At 40.2% G+C, this 24807-nt stretch overlaps 1 protein-coding gene across 12 annotated transcripts in view; it reads left to right on the forward strand.

Moving 5' to 3' along the window:
* Positions 1-24807, forward strand: part of RHOBTB1 (Rho related BTB domain containing 1) — a 119197-nt gene that overhangs the window by 71794 nt on the left and 22596 nt on the right. For 6 of the 12 annotated variants that reach the window (XM_069460822.1, XM_069460824.1, XM_069460821.1 and 3 more), the window contains 2 exons: positions 7685-7886; positions 8209-8312. In XM_069460822.1, coding sequence (XP_069316923.1) covers positions 7695-7886; positions 8209-8312 — 296 coding nt within the window. In that variant the 5' untranslated portion in view covers positions 7685-7694. Of the gene's footprint in view, positions 1-7684; positions 7887-8208; positions 8313-20451; positions 20509-24807 lie in introns of all 12 variants that reach the window. The other 6 variants (XM_069460814.1, XM_069460816.1, XM_069460815.1 and 3 more) reach the window with 2 other exon arrangements.

Below are 24807 nucleotides of genomic sequence, written 5' to 3' on the forward strand. Positions count from 1 at the left end.
GATGAAGAATGGATATTAAAAAAATCTTTCTGTGTTATCAGAAGGTGGCTTTCATTATTTGCATCCCTGGACTTCTATGCAGTGTTCTATTACTTATCTCTTTTTTTTAATCAAAACATTCCATTGAAGAAACAATGTTGATTTAAATGATGAATTCTGTTGATTTTAATGATTGAAGGCCGTGTTATCCTGGAGATGTAATTCTGGGACGTTTTGATTTAGCAAAGTCCAGCCTAGCCCTTACTGTCTCTTTCCCGGCTCTGGACCCTTCTTTATTCCAGCTGAGATGTTTATTTTATGTATAAAACAGCTCCTGCCTGCCTATGACTGGTGATTAAAAGCTCAGGATAATGAAATCTGCAGTTGAAACTTGGCTGTTGGCTATAGTTATTATGCAACTCTTAACATTTCCCTTTTGTTTCTGTCAATAATATAAAATTCTCAGTTTTTATTTCAGAGCTAACTCTTCAAATACACTAAAATTTGTGGCACTCATATTTTTTTAATGACCACGCAAAATGATTTCTTAAAGTTCAGATTATATGCTTTTTGAAAAAAAAAAAGAAAATTTAGTAGCTATGCAGTATCATCATTCAGACTGTCTATGAACAGCTGAATGGAGCTAGGAGTACAAAGGCCCCTCCGTGGGACTTAGATGTTTGTCTTTGAGCAGACTGCTCGCCATGTCCTGATTGAAATAGCAAATATAACCAAAAAAAAAAAAAAAAAAAACAGCAAAAGTGTTGTAAGATGCAGCATATTCCAATAGTGGGGTGATTGAGAACAATTAGGAAACCACTAGTGAAGTGTCTTAGATAAATGAGGACGTTTTCCCTGCCCACCCAGCCTGATTTCTAAATGCTCCTATCCAGAGAAAACAGGCACGTCTTGGGTTTCATCAGCCACAGTGCCCTGAATTATGGGGCAGGACTCTAAAGGTCATCTAGTCATAATGTGAGTGAAGGAGTAGATGTGCCCAGCACTTCCTGGGAGCCTGTTTCATAAGAAAAGGCTAGAATACCATGAAGGCCATCAGCGCAAAGACTGGAGGTGGGGGTGGGGGGCCACCATAGGAAGGGAGGTGTTTAAAAAGGGGACCAGGGCAGCTAAAGTCGCATTTGGTTGTGTCACTGTTTTGCTCATGGTTGGTCCTAGGAGAGAGTCACAGTTAAATTAGGGGACCTTTGCACCAGAGGGGGTAGTCAGGGAAGATTTTAGAGAAAAGCAGTGTTGTATACACATATATTCCAAGCACTTTAGCACATAGCCGTACCCGAGAAACACTAGATGATTCATTAAGTGCATGAGGTGAGCACTTTGAAGGTATAACCGCCCCCCCCCACACACACACACAGACACGAGCCACCATTCCCTGATTTGCTAATACTGGAAATTGTAGGAGTGTGTTTATTGTTGTTTACAATTGCTTCTCCAGGAACCATTTATTGATACAGAGCAGAAAGTAATCTGTGGGGAGGAGGGGTAGTTAGGAAAGCTTTTTAGAGGAAGTGATAGCTGCATAAGCTTTTAAGAAATGAATAGAATTTGCCAGGCAGACAAGGGATGGAGGAAGGTTGGCAAGAGGGAACGGTGTGTGTGAAGGCATTGAGGTAACAAACGACATTTAGAATTCTGAGTAGCCATTCTATGTGGTGACAGCATGCTATATCAGTTTCCAATTGCTGCTGTAACAAATCAGCAAAAATTTAGTGGCACAAAACAACACAAATTTATTATCTTATAGTTCTAGAGATTAAAGTGGGTCTCGTTTGGCTTAAAGTGTTGGCAGGCTATGTTCCTTCTGGAGACTCAGGGGAGACTCTGTTTCCTTCCTTTTTCTTGCTTCTAGAGGTCACCTGCATTCCTGGGCTTGTGGCCCTCTCCTCCATCTTCAAAGCCAGCAATATAGCATCTTCCTAGTTCTATCTGACTCTCACCTCCTGCCTGCCTCTTCTGCATTTAAAGGACTCTCATGATTACATTGGGCCCACATAGATAAGGCAGGATAATTTCTTTATATTAAGGTCAGCTAATTAGCAACCCTAATTCCACCTATAATCTTAATTCCCCCATGCCATGTAACAGAACATATTCACCAGTGCCAAGGATTAGGATGTGGACATCTTTAGAGGGCCATTATCCTGCCTGCCACACATGCAATGCAAGAAGTTGAGGGTAATGGTGCAGAGAAAAGTTCATATGACCCCTCAGCCCTGAGTGGAGAAGATCACCCACCCAAGAGGAGCCTATCATCTGATTTTTTTTTTTAATGGAAGAGTCAAGGTTCTGGAGATTTTCTTAAGGTATAATGAGTGTGTTTCCATTAATTATTGCTCCATAACAAACCACCTCAAAATTTAGTGCCTTAAAACAATAATGATTTTATTTATGATATATTTATTAATGATATTTATCATGGTTCTGTGGTTTGGCTGGGTGGTTCCGTTGTTAGTTTCTCCTGGGCTCATTCATAAAGCTGAGTCAGGTGAAGGGTTGGTAGGTCTAGAAGATCTAAGATGGCTTCACATTATCCAGCCATCGGTGGGGTTGCTTCAGTTGTTTTCAATGTGAATTCTCATCCTCTGCTGCGCTAGGTCAAGCTTCCTTACATGGCAGCCTCGGGGCAGCATTCCAACAGCATGACAGTGGAACTGCAGGGCCTCTAGAGGTCTAGACTCTGGAACTCACATAGCATCACCTCCACCATATTCCCTTGGGCCAAGGAGTCACAAGCTTAGCATAAATTCAAGAGGAAAAGAAATAGATCCCACCTCCTAATGGGAGTTGCTGCAATGGCCTCATTTCCTCTAATACATGCTGTAAAGATCAGAGTTTTGTGCTGAGAGTGGAACTATGAAATTTGAGATTTCAGAGATAAAATGTCTCTGGATGACAACAATATCCAGCACATGTCCAAAAGGATGAATGGCTCAAGCAGAGTGTGGTGAAGATCACTGGCTTTGAAGAAGAGAAGAAACTGTGAGGCTGGGATGTGGGCTGCATTATCCATGGGCACAACAAGAACACTGAGTAGGCAGGGAGTGTGGGGAATGTGTCAGAGTGGCCTGAAGTCCCCAAGATGACAGTGATGCTAGCGGGGCAGGTAAGGGATAATCAGACCAGATGAGGTGATTCTGGAGACCATGAAAGTCATGATCACACTTTTCTAAGTCAGCCTTGTGAGTGGTGGGCACCCAGGACCACTTCACCACACCCTTCACTTCCCAGCCTCTGATCCTCTTGTTCACTTGCCTGTTTTCAGATAAACTGACCACTTATGATTTCCAGATGGTGTAGCAATAGGTTCTTCAGGTATCATTTGAACTATTACCACCCATGTCCTGGGGGTTCCATGAAAGTGTCCATTGAAGTTCAAGTTGGTTTTGAGTAAAGAGATGACAGAGCGGCCACAGTAGCAGGTTCCCAGATCCCGTTCTCTCGAACCTTTTCCTTTTCTACCTTCTTTGCCTCCTCAGGTATGTATGTAAAGGAAAAAGGGTATCCACATAGATCAGCAGGATTTATGGCAGTGAAATTTATTAACAGCATTAAATGAATAATATTTATTACTCTCATTCAAGGTAAATAAAAATCAGAAACCAGACCGTCATTATCCAGATGGTCCTAAGAGCTCACTCAACCATATGAGTGCTAGATATGAATAAATTAGAGCCTGTAACAAGTGGAGAAGGATAAAATTGCATATTTTTATAATTACTGCCATAATTTAATGTTTATTTGTTTATGTGTAACAGATGAATGACTGATTTACAACAATACAAATGTAATCATGAGTTTACATCCTTGGCTCTGATTTCACATCCTAAAAACGCCTTTTAGAGTACCACAAAAGAATTTTCCACCCCAAGTAGAAGACTTTTAGTATTTGGAAATTCAGCAAATGCTTCCTGGAAATTCCATATTGGCCGCAAGTGATCTGGGCTATGAATATTTAATTCTGTCCTGACTTTTATTTTCTTTTACACATTATCCTCTTTGCACAAGGTTCAGCACCTTTGGCAGGCACTTTGGCCTTCTACAGATTGTTAGGGATTAGAGGACCCAGAGATGTTATTCTCACCTTTGACACAGAAATTCTTTTTAGGGCTATGCATGAAATGTGTCTAAAAATAGGTGGAGTAATGATAGTTTTTGTAATCATAGCCTTAATGTAAAACTAGGAGGGCTCCTGTTCCTCTCAAAATAGTCTTCTGTAAAAGCTACACACCTATTCCATCAATGCTGTCGTGATTCAAATTATTTGGGGGATTCCTCACTAGGGGGCTGTTATCAGAGCTAGTTTGCAATCCCACATAAAAGCCAGTTCTATATTTTTGGTGTCCTATCCCAATTTTGACTAAGTCCAGACATTCCCCCAAATTTTAGGGATTGACTCTCTATGATGTTTATCTATCTGAAAAATAAAATTTACTCTTGAAAGAATAAGGTTTTATACCACTTAGGATAGTCAGACTTTGAGTTCCAAAGTTGTAAGCCTCCAAACTGAGCCTGTTTTTCTGATTTAGGCTATGCCATGGTAGTATCACCAGACACTTGTCAAAGAGTGTTAAGAAGTGTTACCATTTTTATTCCGGAATCTAGAAATGCCCCATAAAAATATTTTTAACCCACCTTCCCAACTCTATTATCTTTTAGTTAACTATGACCTCTTCCCTGGCCCTCCCTCTTCACCCAAAATTTTTTCTGTGTTTTTTGCTTAAGATCAGCTATGCTCCATCTTATATTTCTGTTCTTCGATTTTCAATGAGTTGTCGTTTAGTTAGCTCTTCTAAATTTTACCCTTTTTATAGATCTTTGTTACTATTAAGTTTATGAGTTTGCATCTAATTCTGAGCTCCCATATGACTCAATTCTGTTGTCATCTAAAGACATTCATCTTCAACATCATGATTATAATTTTTGAAACCATCAGTATGTTCCAGGTGCTGCACCAGGGACTTAAAACATTAGTTCACTTAATCCTCACAACAGCCTTAGGAGATGAGTAGTGGTATAATTCCCATTTAACAGATGAGGAGGCTAAGCCTCCAAAAGCACAAACAAAATTTGCCTAAAGTCAAATGGATGGAAAGTGGAGGAGTCTAATATGGGGGAGCCAGGATTCAAACTCCCATCCAAGGGAGAGTTTCTCAACCTCAGCACTATGACTTATGGGGCCAGATATTTCTCTGTAGTGGGTGGCTGTCCTGCACATTGCAGTATGTGTAACAGCATCTCTGGGCTTCTACCTACTAGAAGCCATAGGAACCCCCTCCCCTTCTATGTGGCAACCAAAAATGTCTCCAGATATTGCCAGATGTTCCCTAGGGTATGTTTAAGAACCATCAATCTGGCCAGGTGCAGTGGCTCACGCCTGTAATCCTAGCACTCTGGGAGGCCGAGGCGGGAGGATTGTTTGAGCTCAGGAGTTCGAGACCAGCCTGGGCAAGAGCAAGACCCCGTCTCTACTAAAAATAGAAAGAAATTATATGGACAGCTAAAAATATATATAGAAAAATTAGCCAGTCATGGTGGTGCATGCCTGTAGTCCCAGCTACTTGGGAGGCTGAGGCAGGAGGATCGCTTGAGCCCAGGAGTTTGAGGTTGCTGTGAGCTAGGCTGATGCCATGGCACCCAACCCCGGGCAACAGAGTGAGACTCTGTCTCAAAAAAAATTAAAAAATTAAAAAAAAAAAAAAAAAAAAAAGAACCACCAATCTAACACCAAATTCATGCTTTTGCCACATTATACTTTTTTTTTTTTTTAAAGAGATAGAGTCTGTCACCCAGCCTGGAGTGCATTGGTGCAATCACAGCTCACTGCAACCTTGAACTCCTGGGCTCAAGCAGTCCTCTCGACTCAGCCTTCCAAGTAGCTGGGACTACAGGCATGTGGCACTACGCCCAGATAATTTTTTTTCATTTTCTATAGAAATAGGGGTGCTGCTCAGGCTGGTCTTGAACTCCTGGCCTCAAGAGATCCTCCCACATCGGCCTTCCAGAGTGCTGGGATTACAGGCGTGAGCCACCATGCCCAGCCACATTATACTACCAAGCAGGGAACTAATAAAACCATACACTTTTAAAACTAAATTTTAAAGAGATCAATTTTAGTATCAACACACCTGGCTGATCATCAGAACTGGAGATTTTTTAAGGCTCTCTTTCCCTGCCCAAGATGTTCAGAGTCAGCATTTGCCAGGTGGAGGACAGGTATCTGTCTATTTTAAGCCTCTCCACGGTGCAGGAACTACAGATCAAATCCTACCCTAACTGCACATCTGTTCCTTGAATCACTACACTCCGTTCCTGCCAAATCGTTCTCCAGCCTCGGGTTTAACACCTCCGGTGACGGCGTTACAGTCGACAATTCCACACCCTTCGCTTTCTGAGAAAAGTCCGTGTTCAAATAGTCCTAACTGTGAAGAAGTAGTCTCTTTAATATTCTCCCTTATAGCTCTCTGGCTCTGCCCTTAATCTCATATTATAAAAGTTATCATTTTTCTCAGATCAGTTGAATTAAACAAACACCTATGGGGTCCCAATTATGTATTAGGTTCTATTCTGAACAGTTTCTTTATGGTGGCCATTAAAATCATTATCAGCTCTGTAAAAATGACCGTCTAACCAGTTTTCTTAGTTTAACAATAAGACTTCCATCACTTCTGAGCCTTCTGGCTAAGACGAAGTGTACTATCTGTTTAGACTTCCTCAGAGGGGCAATTACAATTAATTAAAATCGTGAAATCATACATGGTTGGTCTCCTGTCCAGCTGCTGCTAGGAAGCAGTCTGTGCCCCAGTTTATGGGGGCCCTGTCCTTGGGGATGCCAAGCTGGCAATAGCTTTTTCTCTTCTTCTCGACCCCTTATCAGAAACCCTCTTTAAACCTTCTTGGATGGTTTCAGGAAGATTCCAAAGTAGCTCCTTTTCCTGGTGAAATCATTCTTTACCATATGCTCCAGATTTCTTGATGAAAACACAGATGGGAAGAGAATTCTTTTTCAAAATCTTGCTTTATATTGGGCCCTCTTGAGAATACCTTTTTTATGAATTCAATTAATTTAAAAGAATGAATAAGTATTTTATGATTAAATTCAGACTTACAGTTTACTCTTCTTTGAAGACAGGTAGTCTTTCAGCCTGCACTTTTGATTCTCCTCTAAGTCACCGTAATAGTTTTGAACCTGTAGAAAACTACTTTTGAACAACAGATATTGGGTAACTGAGAGATTGCGATGGCGCGGACACTGGTATTGCCAAGGCAGCTCATGCCCCGGTGTCAAAGGTGAGCCCTACAGGTGACAGGTCTTGCTAGTGGGTCACCACGAGTAGCCAGTGAGCTATAAATGTGTGTCAGCTGTCCTGACAGCGCCCGGATGCAGCTCCAACAGGCAGGTTGTGTTTAGAGAAAACCAAGGAGAAAATAACACGTTAACTGGAATAAACCGTTTGGGGTCAAAATAACAGACTGGTGTTTTTGTACTTGGGTGAGATATAAAAAGAAAACTTGAGTTTTCATTGGGCTTAGTGTGAACTTCCAGACTTCTTGCCTGTGCTTGGGCACTTCCAAAGAAGCAGCCGGACAAGGGCAAAACTGCCTGACCCCCTCACCTCTTTGCTCTAGAAAGCCTCAGTGTCTTTAGTGTGGTGTCTTTAATGTAGTATCCACCCTTTTCTTACAGAGTTTTATAAATGGAAACTGACATGGACTACGAAAGACCCAACGTTGAAACCATAAAGTGTGTGGTCGTGGGCGACAACGCCGTGGGGAAGACGCGCTTGATCTGTGCCAGGGCGTGTAATACCACGCTCACGCGGTATCAGCTGCTGGCCACCCACGTCCCAACCGTGTGGGCGATTGACCAGTACCGTGTCTGCCAGGAGGTAAGATGTGCAGAGCGTCTTCAGAATTCTTAAGGCATATCCTTGCTGTCGGCCCCTCCAGGGCCGAGGAGCGTGGATAAATTTCACATTCAAAACAAAACTAAGCTTTTTAGTACCCAAAGAGAAAACAAAAGCAAAATGCAAACCTGGGAGTGTGGCTCTGGTATCCTGCATGAGAGTTTGAGTCATGTGATTCCAGGAGGAGAATTAGGACTTAAGTTAAGTCCTGTTAGATGGAAAAAGGAAATTAAATGCAAGTTGACTTGGATGTGCTCTCCTGGGGAGCCTCTGATTTAACACGGATGCTCGCTCTCTCCTGCAGGTCTTGGAACGTTCCCGGGATGTCGTTGATGAAGTGAGCGTTTCTCTAAGGCTTTGGGACACTTTTGGCGATCATCACAAAGACAGACGTTTTGCATATGGCAGGTAAACCAAGACCAGTGCACACGGTTGAGCTCGAGTACAATTTCCTTTTCAAAACCAGCAACTGGTCCACAAATCAACAAAAACCACATCATATGGCCTTGAAATGTGTTGGGTTCTGCACTGTGTCTAAGAAAAGAAAAAAGAAAGAAAGAAAGAAAAGGGCGGTATGGTTTCCTGATGTAAAAAAAAAAAAAGCAGAGCATGCCTTGCTACTGAAAAAGATCCTTGTTTAAAACAAACAGTGCTAGTTAGGCTGGAAAGTTTGCTAGATGAGGATTTTGTAACGCCCTCTAGCCTTGGGCTGCTTTGATTGCTGGTTTCCTGAATGATACTTCATTTGCCTTCTTTTACACTGTTTTAAGTTATTTTAGCACTTGGTCACCCTACTTCAGAAGGTCTCTTTGGTCTCTTCATAACCATATTAGCAGCGTCTACTGTTATTTGCTTTGTGCTTTGTGTTATCTGAAAAGTCTATTATTTTTATTTGAAGGTCATTTTTTAAAAGAAAGAAAAATATCTCTGAAGTCCTTCACAAAGGATGTTTTCAAAATGAACTGAAGCACGAATGTCTATTTTTATTAAAAAAAAAAAAAAAGAAGAAGAAGAAGAAGTAAAAATCGAGTCATAGGAAGATTAATCTAGAAGGACAATAATATGGGTAGGAACATGGTCAATGGTGCCTTAAAATATTTAGCAACTTGTCCTTTTCACCATAACTTAAAGTCTCTCTCAGTGAAGGGGTTATAGCTATTAAAATCCGGATAAGCAGAGATTTTTTTTTTTAAGTGCTTAATTGTAAGTGAACACATTTCATTTTAAATTTAGAATTTAGATGTCATGGCTTAGTTGTCCAAACATCATGTTAACTGCCAGGGTTGGACTAGTTAGATACTCCAAGCATATGAGTTACTCCTTGATATTGAGATAAGCATTTCTGAAAGTTCCTCTATTTCTCGAAGCCACTAGCTCTCTGAACAGACTTTTATTGGCATTTATCCAAGTGGTCTAAAATACTGAGTAGCTCACACACTGAAAGAATCTACGATTTAGACCAGTTTTTTCAAGGGGACTCAGAAAAAGACATATGGAAGTAAAGCAAGATTTTAATGTCCCCTTGGTAACAAGGACTTTTGAACTTAATATCTAGCACCATAGATACTTTTCTCTCTTTAAATTTCCTGGGGTTTTTTTTTTCTTTCCATGATGTTCTTGATTGTTATCTTAATTGCCATTTGGGTTTTATCTTTTGCCCAACTGTTCTACATTTAAAAATAATCATAAATGAAACTGCTTGTCAATACCGTGTAGTCAGATTTCTAATATCGGTGGTTTTAACGAAGCATCATTTTAAAATGATGACTTTAAGCCATGTAAGGCTAGACGCAATAGATTCCAAAGGACTTTTTGTATCCCCACTTCTAATAAAGGTGCCATTGGAAGGCCCTGACAAATATTTCAACAGCTCAGTGGTTTGTTGCCACTTGAAATGTACACATTTGAAACAGTGACTTTTAACAACGAATTTTAACAACGTAAAACTTGTATTGTAGTAATAGAAGGGCTGCTTCCTTATCATGTGAGATTCCTGCTTAGCATTTATGTAATTAATGGTGCGATGGCCTTCGTAGATGTACACTGGGCCTCGGCCAGCTCCCTGACGTAGCCGGGGTCATTTTTACAACACGTCATGCCTGTGTTTGTTCCCTTCCAGCAAAAATAAGCTGCTCTTTCCTGTGGCTCCATTGGTTCAAAGTGCATTGTTCTTGCTCTCCTGTCTGTAATGCTTGGTTCTGTCAACTGTAACCCACTCCCCCTTTGATGGAAACAGGAAGTGCTCCCCAAGCCTGTTTTGATCCTCTGGCGACACAGAGGGGCTTCAGGAAACACTCCTGTGTTTCTGGCCACATCTCCTTGTACCTTCACTTTGTGTGCATGTTCGTATTTCCTCTGTCTCTCCCAGTTCTCCACAGCCTCTGGGTGTCCTGCCGCAGCCCTCACCTCTAGCAAGGAACAAAAACCAGAGCACTCTCTCCCGGACTCCAGCGTCTTTCTACACATGCTACATATATAATACCACATTGGTGCCGTACCAAAAAGTTACATTTTTTGGAAAAATCTGATGGCAGTAGTTCTTTTATTCAGTATAGGGCTCTGACCAGTGCACTTCATTGCCCCGAGAGCTGCTTAATTTCTTATTGACTTCCATTTTTGGCTTTTTATCATTTGTAAAGGAGAAAAGTCCTAATTACAGCCTCTGCCAATCAGTCTGATTTGCAAACCTGTTTTTTTGACTGATGTTTTTACTATACTTGGTATGAATTCCAAGTCAGTGGGATGTGCACGGACATAACTTTTAGGCATGTGGAATGTATTCCCTATCCTTGGAAGTATATTTGAAACCTTTTTCAAATAATTAACTTGAATCTGGTGGTGACAGTGAGAGAAACCAGATTTATACCAAGATGTCTTAGACCTCGCCTTCAGTTTTCCTTTGTTTCTTAGCAAAAAGGTGGTTAATAAGTTGCTGCCTCGAAGATTTTTTGGCACGGACAAACTCTATCTTGCAGAGTGGATTCTGGGGGTCAAGGCAGTGTCAGTGGAAGGCAGTCTGCCCACTTGAATTTGCAGTTTTCCTGGTGTGGTATAACTCTAATCAGAAAGCCGTTGCTCTCCTCATGATTTAAAAGCAACGATTCAGCCCATGTTTTCAGCTAACTAGAATAATTGCTCCAATTTATCAAAGACCCACTATGTGCCAGTCAATGTATGAAGTGATTTGCCAGCATGAGTTAACCCTTTCAGGAACCCTAGGAGGCAGAGGCTGTCTTCATACTACAACTGAGTAAAGTTCTTTTACCACCGTAACTTGCCCAACAGTGAGATTCAGGGCCAGATTCAAACCTGGCTCTGCCGTTCTCCTGGCTCCTTCTCTTTCTGCCATGCCAAGGTACCTCAACCTCATTTTAAATAGGATACGACTGAAAACTACACCACACTGGTGAGTTGGGTTTCTATCTGCTCTTCCATATTTGTGCAAAGGCTTAGAACCAGATCTCAAAAGGTCATCTGGTTGACCCATTTTCTTCAGGAAGGGAAATGATCCATCCATCTAAGAAAAAGTATCAGTAGGAGCCCTTGTATTCCATGGAGATGAAGGGAACAGTGTACCATCAGCATCGTAACCCCTCATGGATTTCAAACCTGTCAGGCCCTCTCTTCTCTGGAGTGAATGATGCCAACTCTCTCGTGGTCTTTCTTCCCACCACCTACTTTCTATCCACTTTTGGATGAACTTTTGAAGCTCTTTTCTGGATCTTTTAAAATGTCAGGAACAAAACCATACATAGCAACAGTGACTGTGATCAGCTGCTCTTTTTTGGCAAGGAAAGAATCTCTTCTTAAAGGGATATCACTCAAGAGTTGTCCCCTGGAACCCTTAAAAGAAAGAAATATTTACACTTAGATACTTGGCACTGAAAATGTAGACAAATAGGATGGGCTCTGCCTTTAACAGGGCATCTGGGTCCCTCAGTCCCTCTCCTCTAGTCACACACATGGAAATACTTATAGATTTTATTGTTTCGTTTTCCTAAAAACCTCCTTCATTGATCAGTGTGAGGGTCACATAACCTTCAGACACTTAATAAAGAATTTCACATCATTTAAAAAGTAACAGTTCAAAAAAACATTTCTTTATTATTGGAGAAAGTGGAGTTGAGTTTTATTGATATACATCATAAAATAGTCCTTTGCAGGATATTATGCAAGCCTTAAAAAGTTTTCTTTAAGCTAAAGTGATTTGATTGTAAAGTTTTAAACTCTAGGGGGATTAACGTAACAGTATCTGTACAGAATGGATTTCTTAAACTACCCCAGTAAAACGTCGGGCTATTCTGTTGCTAGGCTGTTGAAGATGGATCAAAGTGATATTAACAATTAAACTTTGTATTAAGTTTTTTTAAAACTAAAAAAGAAAAAAAAAAAGCCAAGGTTGGCAAAAGTGGTGATACAACAGCTGCAGTTTAATCAAAGTGCCCCATGACCAGGCCTGTGCTAGGTGCCCCGTGTATCCTGTCCTGCTTCACGCTTGCAGTAAGCCTGCAAAGTAGGCTCATTTCACAGCTGGGGAAACAGGCACAAAAAAGGGGCCAAGGTCAGACAGCTAGGGCAGAGTGGAGCTGAACTTTCCTCTTGTGTCTGTCTGGCTCCAAAGCCCAAATCTTCCAACTCCACCGTGCTGTTGTGGCTGGTGATGATGATGGATGACAAACTTACTTTAAATTTCCCCGTGGTACAGTCTAAATCTCACACGGTCCCATATGGACCCTGAAGACCAGCACTCACCATCTGTCACCAGCTCCGATATTCCAGTGCCCCTCTTAAATTCTTAATCTGTAGCAGATAACTTAATTCTTTATATGCAGCCATAAGTAGCTAAACATGAGTCCTTTCACTTTCAGTAAAAGTGACACATCCAAGCAAACTTTTTGAGAGTGAATAGGAATCTTGAGTAATTTGTTTGGCATGTTTCACCCAAAACATTTAACTAAAACATTCAGAACCACTGCACTTGCCCTTATCCCCAAGAGTTCCCAGACATATTTTCAGTCCAATTGGAATGCATTTATTATATAGTTTATTATTACACACTTATTTTTCTCAAATATTGTTAATTCCTATGAGAAGTGTGGTACGTGTTTTAGATGATAACATTAATCAGAGCCGTGGTTTCTGGGTGTCTGTTTAGATAAGATGAGTCTAGTTTCATGTTGTAGGCACATGGAATCAGACACAGCATGGACACACCCCATCTTGAATGCTTGGTTGAGGCCCTTTAAAAAATTCAGGACTATGGTGACTGGTGTTTGTGTCTTTGCCTAGGATTGCCTGTGCTTGTAGTTTATGTCATAGGAAACAGTAAGGAACAATGAATGTATCTAGATAGAGTATTTTGAGTTAGCTCTCATTGTTCATAGCAAAGTCTAAATGCTGGGCCAGAAGTAACATTCTAATGATGATTTCAAGATGGAAAACAGCCTGTAGTACAATGAAAAATGTCAAGTGGGAATGGACCAGGGGACTTGATAAGTCACTCACCTTGGGCATAAAATAGAAAGAAACAATAATAACTTTTAAAAGACAGGATCACTATTATGGTTTCTTTTTTCTTTTTTTTTTTTTTTTTGAGACAGAGTCTCACTCTATTGCCCGGGCTAGAGTGCCATGGCATCAGCCTAGCTCACAGCAACCTCAAACTCCTGGGCTCAAGCGATCTTCCTGCCTCAGCCTCTCGAGTAGCTGGGACTACAGGTATGTGCCACCATGCCCGGCTAATTTTTTCTATATATTTTTAGTTGGCCCGCTAATTTCTTTCTATTTTTACTAGAGACAGGGTCTCGCTCTTGCTCAGGCTGGTCTCGAACTCCTGACCTCGAGCAATCCACCCACCTTGGCCTCCCAGAGTGCTAGGATTACAGGCGTGAGCCACCTCGCCCAGCCATATTACTGGTTTTTTTCCTTCTACCTCAGACTTGTGACACTGTTACTGATCCTGCCTTTATTTAAAATGTTGATATTTTGTCTTTCATGGATTTTTTTTGCCTTAATTTTGATTTTTTAAAAAAATATTATTCATCTGGATTACTGAGGGTTTTTTTTTTTTTTTTGATGCCTCCTTACATTTTGCACTTGAGGCAAGTGCTTTGTTTTCTTCACTCAAGTCCTAGCCCTGATGTTAAACTTTATAAATGGATAGCAGAGCAGCAAAGGGAAGAAAGTGAGTCATGCATGTACTTTATGGAAAAGCAATTCAAACCCACACTTTTAAATGTGTGGCACCAAAAGGTCTAGGAGGATTATTGCAGCGTATGTCCTGAAGACATTCAGTCCTGCCTGCTGCTGTAACAAAAAGAACTAAAAATTGCTCAGGTCATAAAAAAAAGTGGAAGGACATAAGAAAAGCAGCGATTTGAAACCAAGGGACAGGAATAGTTGTTCCCTGAGAGGTCAGATGGAAACCGTTAGCTTTCATGCTCGAGAAAGCCTCAGCATAGCAGTTATTCTGAGGTAAGAGTGCTGGGGGGAGGCGGGGAGGCCAATTTTAGCCAGGCCCTGGCTGACCATGGAGCAGGCGGGGCTCAGGCCACACTTGGGTAAACACCATCCTGGGATCATCACAATGTTCTTTACCAAACCTCAGCCAAAAGGAAAGAATCCCTGACAATTAGAGAGAGAGCTTTTGACTAAGGGACGCCGGGCAAAAAAAAAAAACAGAGCCCATACTGTGTGATTCCATTTCTATAAAATCCTATAAAACACAGTCTAATCCATAGTGACAGAAAATAGATCACTGGTTGCCTAGAGAAGAGGACAGAGGGACACAAAGGGACTAAAAGAAGCTTTGTGGGTGATGGACATGTTCGTTATCTTGATTGCGATGAAGGTTTCAGGGGGACTATGGGCGGCAAAGCAAATCAAATTAAATACCACACATATGCAATTTTGGTGTATTTCAATTACATCTTAATAAAATTGTTTCAGGAAGAGAGATATCTTTATGTTCAAAGTAGTCTATGATATGTGAGGAAAAGCTTGCATGTTAGACTAGCTATGTTTTAATTATTTATGGGACTTTAAGTTAGTTCTCGTTGAAAACATAAATCATTTATGTGAACTTAGAAAAGAAAATGGAACCAGATCCTTGATAGCTTAATAGGAGAAGTGAGATATTTATAGAATCTCAAAGCTAATGATGGGACACTGTCATGCTCTGACACAAAATCACCCTGTTTCCCTATTGTCAGAGAGACAACAACCCCCAGCCCAGTGGGTCACAGTCTGACCATGTGGCCTGTTTCTTTGCCTGGGGTTAAGTTTAGATCTTTTTCTAAGAGAGACGTTTCACCACATACCTTGTGATGGCCGAATAGAGAACACCAAGTTCTGTGAAAGTTTTCCATTTCTCCGTCAAATAGTAACAATTTTCTCCTTTGTGGTTGGTTCGCTCTGGAACTGGAGAGTGTGGTCATGACCTCTGAGAGTAGGCGAAGGACCCCCATTTTGTACGCAGTCACCTAGCTGGGAGTTGGGCGCAGAGTTAAGTGACTGGGTGTGTCCTCTCACTTGGTTGGCAGCTACATCGTAGGCATGAGACTCCACCGTTGTTGGTTGCTCCGAGTTGAGTCCCAGCCTGCGTTTCCAGCCTCATCTCTTGCTCCAGATATAACAAAATATTTATAGTTCCAGGTCCCCTGGACCCTGCAGTCCCACAAACATGCATTATGTCCATATAGAAATTAGGCCCTCCCCATACCTATTCTTAAACTTGCTAATCACTACTCATAGTCTACAAATTAGAACAAGTGCCACATACTCCCAGATGTCCTCCATACATTCTTCCCACCCTCCCTGTCACCACCGGAATCCAGGTGCAGTGACTTTTATCTAAGTTCCCATGACCCACCTTTGCAGATCTTTACTATAGCAATGACTGCACTGTGTGAAAACTGGCTCCTTAATGTTCTCCTTTTCCCCTTATCCTATTATTCCCAGATTCTTTAAGATAGAGATTTTGTCTCTCTAGTCTATAGCCTGAGTGCCTGGGCCCAGTACATAATAGGAGCTTGATAAATGTTAGTTGAATGAGTGAATGAATCTATCGATAGATCTCTCATATATACCAAGATCTTCTAAGGCACTCGCAAGGAAATCTACCAAACTCCAAATTATTATATTTTACTAGGTTGAATTTTATGTGTGTACTTTTATTGTAAGAGGAACAAATGGCATACCAAGCTGAAGGTGATGAAGATGCAAAACACCGTGCTCAGCCTTGCCTTAGTGAATTAGCAAACAGAAAGCTGAGCTGTGAAGCCAGGAGAAAAAGGAGAGGGATGCGCTCAGCCACACCCTCCAAACCTCCCTTGTTTTCCCCCAGTTTTTAGATTTGTAAATTTTCTTGGTAGTGCCTTGTTTGAATGAGTATTCTTAAGCAGAGAATTATTTGTATTAATAATGCTTTTCCAATTATAGGTTGTTTCTCCTCTGGGTATCATTTCCAAGATCTTTATAAGAATAATTTTTAAGAATAATTATATATATATATTATATATCTTTTTAATCCATTTACCTAAAGATCGGAGCATTAAGTGGAACAATTAAAAGTAGATTATTACTGTTATGTGATCATCCGAAACAAACAAAAATACATTAGACTAAATGCATACAAATAATTCAAAAAATTAAATCTGGGGTGGAAATGTATGGATTCTGTACTAAAGTAGTCCAGCATAGGATTGCAGTGGAGCCGAATAATCTGGCACACAGAAGATATCACTGTGCCATGCTCTGGGCCACCCTCAGTCTCCTGTGCCACATCGCCCTCCCTGCTATGAATTGGTACGTCTTATATTGTAGCCAGAAGAAAAGAACATCAGAAGAGCTGAGATTCCCATGCCTGACCCAGCCCTGTCCCCAGGAAGAAATCGTCCTTGGAAAGCAGGAGTGCCAAATGAGATAGCAACAGGGCTTGACTGATGCCTGAGGCTCACCCATGTGCCAGGACCTGGAAGGATTCTGGCTGCTGCCCAAACACGGGTCACATGGCTTGGGCCTTTGTGGCTCGGCCCAGAAAAGCATTGATGGGTCCAAGAGAGGCCACAGGAGTATGAATAATGAGGCCACCACGATGGGCAAAGAGAATAAGGAACATGCTCATTGTTCAGTGCATTAACATAGTGTGTTCTGCCTGCCTTTTATGTTTTTTTTTTCCCCCTATTACTACTTAATAACAGCAAGCTTGACAAGTTGGGTCAAATATAGCCAAGCGTGTTTACTTTTCATCATGGAAGAAGTGAAAACATCACTTTGTGATATTTCTGTACTGAAACCTTTGGATGAAGAAATATATTTCAGCCCATACAGTTTTCCCTTTTAAATTAGGTGGTAAAAAGAAAGAGACTTAAGTAATTCCACAGTGTCTTCAGTGGATAATTCTATTACCTTTCAGCCATTCCATTATCGATAAAGGATGCAGCTGGTAAGCCAAAAGGAAAAGATCTCTTGATGAAATGTTCTGCCATTCTTGTTAGCTTCAACTTACACGATACGTCCTTGGTGATTTTGGAACCCATAATTATATTTGTCTGACAGATATAATTAACCATACTTCACAGTTTATAGAATGTTTTCACAGATATTTTTCTCAGTGAATCTTAGCAACAATCCTACCAATAACTTTTAATATTGGCCATGATTAGATTTCCAAAATTATCTCAACACTTTATTCTCCCCCCAAAATGCCTCTGCCCGCAGCCTAGGCAGTATAGTCAGAAGGACAAAGTTCTGAATTGCAGAAAGATAAAGCTCATTAACAAATTCTCTTTTAAATTGATCAGCTTGGTTATCTTTTTAGTGATTTTTTGCTCATTTGCTTTGTGTGTTTTTTAAAAAGCAAGATGGTCTGTGAAATAGAGGGTTTCCTTAAGCCTTTTTTTTTTTTTTTTTTTTTTTTTTTTTTTTTTGTTGAGACAGAGTCTCACTTTGTTGCCCAGGCTAGAGTGAGTGCCATGGCGTCAGCTTAGCTCACAGCAACCTCAAACTCCTGGGCTTAAGCGATCCTACTGCCTCAGCCTCCCGAGTAGCTGGGACTACAGGCATGCGCCACTATGCCCGGCTAATTTTTTCTATATAGATTTTTAGGTGTCCATATAATGTCTTTCTATTTTTAGTAGAGACGGGGTCTCGCTCAGGCTGGTCTCGAACTCCTGACCTTGAGCAATCCACCCGCCTCGGCCTCCCAGAGTGCTAGGATTACAGGCGTGAGCCACCGCGCCCGGCCTCCTTAAGCCTTAATTCTGTTGTAACTTACCTAGAATTAGCCATGAAAGTCACCTGTCCATTTCGTTACATTTCCTTTGCTTCTGGAGATATTAATAATCTAATTCCTAGAAGAAATCATTAATCCATTATTATTCTGGTGTTTTAAATGGGGTAAATGCATTTTTTATTAATAGATCAATACAAATAATTAAAAAATATATATTAACTGGTTAACCCCTGCTATATACCAGAGACATTATATGGCTGTCTTACAGCAATAATAGTATGGAAAAAACATAATGGCTCACATTCTGTTTTCATGCTTTCTTAAAACTCCAACTGCTCCACTAACTGATTTTAAGCTTAAATTCATTTCTTTTAGACTTTAAGTCTGCAGACATATTTGTATCTGCAGCTTTCACCTTCCAATATCTACAAGGCCTTTTTATTTAATAAACATCAATTGAGGGCCTCTTTTGTTACAAACACTGTGTTTTTTACAATGGGAGAGAAACTAATAGGAACAAGGCAAAATCCCTGAAAATGACGCCATAGTGCAGTGGGGAAGACAGCAACATAAATAATTACAGTTCAGTGTTAACAATGCTGAACTGAAGGTGTGTCAGTTCCAGGAACAGGAAAGAAAGAATAACTCAGGCCAGAATATCTAGCATCATTCTTGACCTGTCTGGATCGTGCCCGAGTCCAGTCCCTCAGCAAACCCTGTGAGCTCTGCCCTCATCGTGTGTACACAAAATGGGACCATTTGCCACCTGCACCGTACCCCTCCCAGGCCATCATCTCTCTTGGAATTATTACCTCTTCATGGCCCCTTGCTTCTGTCTGCCTTTCCCTCCCTATCCACTGACTACCCCCCCACGCCGCTCCTGCCGCCATCCCTCGCCCCAGTTTAGTCAGTTCTCATTATAGCAGTGGAGTGATCCTATTAAAATATAAATTCCATCATTACATTCTGCTCAAAAACTTCCATTTCTTCTGTTTTTCCCCCTCACTACTCTGCTCCAGCAACATGGCCTCTTCCTTCAGGAAGACATCTCAGGCATGTGTCGACCTCAGGGCCTTTGCACTAGCCCTTTGCTCCTTTGCAGTGCTTCTCCCCCGGATAGCAGCATATTGCCTCCCTCCCTTCCTTCAGGGCTTTACTGAAATGTCATTTTCCCAGGGAGGCCCTCCCTGGCCACCTCATTTTCCACAGCAACTTCTCCCCAATATTCTATCCCCTTTCTCTGCTTTATTTTCTCATTAGCACTTGTCACTACCTAGCGTACTACTATTTTACATATTTTATTGTATTATCTTTACTATCTCTGTCCTCCACTAGAATGTAAGCACGACGAGGACAGTGGTTTGTGTCATTCATTAATTGCTCTATCCCCGATGTCTAGAAGAATGCCTGGTACACGTAGGTTATCAGTTACTATTTCTGGAATAAATGATTAGATGATTGCTTATTGGTATTAGATAAGTGGTACCTTTATTGATTCAAAGAAGATTGCCAGGAGTCCTGGGTAAAGTCTCTTTCTCACTGGAGTCAAATGATCTTGCTGGTTTACACAGTTTGGTCTCAGAGGAGTCAGGGAGTTGAATCCCAGAGACTCCCCCATCTGGCATTCTACCCGACACTGAAGTTCTCTTATATCTACAGCTAGCTTTGCCCTCAGGAGAAAACATGAAAAGTATAAGAGGGAAGTTCCTCAGTGATTTAGCCTCAAAGAATGCCAAAGAGGAGTGAGAACTGGAGGTGGAGCTGGGAGGGAATTTATCACCACAAGCTCACCTCCTCCTGTTAAGCAAGCCTTCTTTCTGTCAATGCTTCTTGTGTTCGTTGACCAGGAGTTCAATGAGATCATTTAAACTATTTCTTTTAATAAATTAATTGTGCTTCATTCAATTTCACATGCACTCAACTTCTGATGATTGTGTGAGATGGAAGAATTTAGTAAAGGGAGCATAGTTTACCAAGTATAGAAAATGGAATGTCTCGTGAAAAACAGCCTGATTCCATTGAATGATAACCCACAACCTTCCATGGCAGGGCCATTGCCACCTGTGATATTTATTCTATGGTGGTAGAACCAACGGTTCTTAAGAGTCAGGTGTCATGTATCTTAGGGTCTGGTGGCATTGGTGGGATGTTGATGCAGCTTTCCTGCGCATACGAGTGTGCATTGCTTTGACTCCATTTTCAGAGGGTGGTGGAAGACTGGTTTAAAATGTTGCTTCCTACTAAACATACAGTTATGGGCTTGGAAGAAATAGTTGCGCATGCTAATCACTCCCAAATCTGGATATATTTCAGGATGTTTTGACAGTTTTCCCCACATAACATCTGTACTTAAGAAGCCTCATGCTATTGGTAAAGTATTGACTTGATTTCTCTGCTCACACTCAGGGCGCTGCATGGTTCTGCCCTGTTGTCCCAGATCCCCTGCCAGGCGCTCTTCCACAGGCCTCTCCATCCTCCATGAGTATGAGCTTACACGGCCATTCATCTCCGGGTGATTATGTGCACCAACCATCACTGACAACTTCCTCTGCATCTCATACACACCGGGCTGCTCCCCTACTAAAATTTTCCAAAGCCACGTGTTACACATTCCTTTTCTCTGCCATGCTCCCCAGCTGTTTTGTGCTGTTTTGATCTGTGTGTTTGCATAGCACTGTCAGACTATATGCATGAAAGGTGTGTTGTCGATATGAATGGTTTTGAAAATGTCTCTGTAAAGAGCCTACCTCATCAGTTACCAGCAAGGAAAAGGAAGCCTGAAGCCCCATAGGTGGAGATCAGGGACTTCTACTTGAATCCTTTGCAAGAGGGGGACTTGTGCACATTGACAAAGAAAAGAAGCCCATTAAAATGTGACCATGGACTCTACTAATATAAAGGATATAGGAGTGTCTCCTTAAAAAAATAAATAATAATAGCTAGTGATGACATATAAAAGGTGGGATCCTACCATAGAACAAAAGATTTAAAAGTACAAATGTACCTTAAAAAGGAGATACATCCAAGCAGAACTCAGGTAAATATAATTGTTGGCTTATTTTTGGTCACCAAGTGTTAGTGTAGCAAGACACCCAACCAGAATTGGGCACATTGGAGAAGGGCACGGGGCTGTCCCACTCACAGCTTTCTGGAGGACTGGGTGGCATCTGTTGTCCTTCATACTGCCCATCACGTCTACCTGATGTGATGCTCCTACATAGAGGATAAGTTCAGAATTATACTTTCTCTTAACCAAATAAGAAAACCCAAGGCCCACAGCTCCTCAGCTGGACAATAATAACCAAGTAGGTGGGACTAGGAAAGGGAAGATAAACTCAGAAGACAGACAGCACTTTTGTGATAGGAAAGAACTTAGCAAACATATTCCTAACAATAAAAGTCTGATGCTGATGATCTAAACTTTTTCAACCACTTCTTCAAAGGATGAATTTGGTATTTCAGATTGGAGAGAGAGTTTCGCTTCTAGTTGCTTCTCCGATCTTTTCCCACCAACTTTGCTATATTTGACTGCAGACATTGTAAATACAGGTTTTGAGAACATGTGTGGTATTTGCTGTTCAGATTTTAGCTCGGGCCAAGATATGTGGATAAGATGCACTTTTTTCAGATTTTTTTTCTTTAATCCTCCAACAAAGATTGCTCCCAGCTTTGCATGCATTCCTTATGTTATCCAAATATCTTTGCCTATCTTTCACATCCTGTCTTTGGTCAGTTTTCCCCTTGAAAGATAACTGGAAAATATGTTTTTTTGTTTGTTTCATATCTGAAGTAAAACTGATGGAACTGAGGTTGGCTTTATCAGCTCAAGCATTTTAGGATGACTCTGTCTCTCTAATCCACTCCCAGTCCCCTGTGAAACTGGAGATTCCCAATTGTTTCCACACATCAATTCACTTTGGATTGTTTTTTACTTAACTAATCAAAACATAATTTCATGGACATCATTTGATGTGTTAGTACCCAATTGAAACTTTTATTGATATTTTCCACTTAGGAAGAAGAAATCCTATTTTTCCCTGAAAAAGTAAATATTCCATAGGCAAGCAACTAAGACCAGACACCCTTATGTCCTTTGTAATTCTGATTTTCTCTAATAAAGCTGTTTAATCCAGTCAAAAAATTATTTTGATAAAAATAAATAAAGTAAACGTTCCAAACTTCTTCCTAGCCCTTCTCAACATTCAGGTTCTGGAGTTTAGACTCTTGTCTATCCTATACTTTGCCTCTGCATTCTCAAATTCTTATGCTTTCTATCCAGATAGCCTTAGGATTCCATTTAAATCCTATTGGATTCTTTTTACAGCTGAAATAGGACGCCCGAGGTCATTTCCAGACTAACCCTACTGCCTAATATGTGAGAATGTCCTCATCACACTCCTCACTCCCAATTATTTTTAAACTCACTCCACAAAGTAAAAAAACTAACAGAGCCATAGAAATAGAAATGCTATAACTTGCCTTTTTCTTCTTATCTTGCATAGCAATGCCATTTTAAACACGAACTTATGTCAGACGTTGAACAGTCTCCACATGAGAATGAATGTTTTGATTAAAAATTATTTAATATCTCTAGTTCCTTGGAATTCTGCCTAAAGCTGGAGATATTCTTAGCTGCAGATCCTATGCCTTCTTTGACTAGGTAAAAAAAAAAAAAAAAAAAAATGCTCAAAATCTAGAACAAATAAATGGTATTCCCAGAATAGTTACTTGATTGTATACGTGTTTTTATCACAGAGAATACTGATGTGTTGACAATTAGGAATTAGAAAAGAATATTGGTAAGGAGAGATGTGTGCAAGCAGCATCTTCCCATAGCTCTATCATTGCACCCATTAATTCTCGGCCTTTTGCTTAAAATCAGGTTTAGGGTACTATTAATACATTCATTTGGCAGACCTTAAAAATAGAATTCTGTATAATCTGTATATAATGTTTTCTTAACTTGCATTTGTATCTAAAACAACAAGGGTTAAACAAGAGACATTTAGGCAGATTGGTACTTGTTTAAATGTCTTTTGATCAAAAAATATGATCTTATAACTGCTTTCAATGTAAAATAATGGGGACAGATTCTCATAGCACATAAATGTGAACACAAAAGGAAAAAAAAGAGCTTTATTACAGGATACAAATAGAATTTCGGTTCAGTAAGTTATTTTATCTTTAGAGGTAGTGTTGCTCTCAGTACAACCTCTTTTCTTTAAATCGTTATTTCGAGGCAAAATATTTCCAGAACATTGAATTATTTTTCTAGCTTTCCAATGGCATTTCATGCGTTTAGATATTGACGTGGCACAGTTAGAAGCTGGGCCCTCCGGACCTGTGCTGTGTGATGGCATTGTGCTACTATCATCACAAGATTCCATTTTTTCCAACCCCCAAGGTCCTGTCTGTACTTGTTTACAGGTCATCTGGATAGTAACTAGTATGTGTTCAATGGCATGAGTGTTATCACGGTAACCTTGGCAACCAGGCTAGCTCTGATTTCAAAACCTCACATGCTGTATCATAAAATTAGAGAACAGAATTGACATTTAGCTACATGTCTGTCATATAAATTAAGCTCTGAGAATGATTTTCTTTAGAGCCATGTGCCTTAATATGGAAATGGAAGGCACCAATTAGAACAATTATATATATATATATACTTACTATAACACATTTTGGTGCTGGATATATTTCCTCAATTCTTTCTCTGCGATATTGAACCTCAGATATTGTCATACTATTCTCACTGTGCCAAAATTCATGGTGGCTTTATTTTATGATCAGGACGAAGCTTATAGCAGAGCTTCATCAGATACCCGATATAAATAGGATTATGAATAATAGAAAACTCAGCCCGTAAAAAATGTAAAATTCAAAGCATTCCTGGCTTTACTGAATACTGTTATTTATGCTGATTGGAAGTAAGACTGAGCACAGAATATTCCACTAACTAAATCAGAATCCCAAAGGCAAGACATGCTTCCTTTTCATTTATATATTTATACATATTTTCACTCATATTATTCCAGCATCCAAGAATCTTTGATAATATCTTTATTTCAAGAAGATGCTAAACATTCAGATTAATACATTCATCTACTTTGAGTCCTAGGTCCTCTTTTATAATTTGGAAATATTTTAATCTCAGGATTTTCCCCTCTATTTGTTGTGGTCTGCTGCAGGTTTTCTTCGATATAAATTTAAAGACTCAACTTGTGAATTACATTTAATGTAAGCACCCTGCAGTTTTCTGCATTGCAAATGATTATTTTTAGAAATTTTATGGTTGCCTGCATATATTTGTTTTGTCTTCATTGATATGTAGGGGGAAACGCTCATTAATGATTTAAAAAGAAGGTGTTTTGATTCATCGACTTGATTCTTCTCATTACATAAACAATCAAGGCAATAAATTAACATGTAATAAATTGTAAGAGTTTATTTCTGAATTTAGCCTCGAGATGGTTTTGAATACTTTGGCATAAATTTTCCTATTCTTTTATATCCTTCTGCCTCAATGTTTTAAAAGTTATCATTCAGCGCATTTTAACCTAGAACAATGATTTATAATTTCTATTAAAGATACCTTTTAGCAGCTATCCATCAAACACCATAATTGAACAACTGTTTTGTAAAACAGTTCTTTGACTTCTAGAATGG

Source organism: Eulemur rufifrons, chromosome 28 (assembly GCF_041146395.1).
Source record: "Eulemur rufifrons isolate Redbay chromosome 28, OSU_ERuf_1, whole genome shotgun sequence".
NCBI lineage: Eukaryota > Metazoa > Chordata > Mammalia > Primates > Lemuridae > Eulemur > Eulemur rufifrons.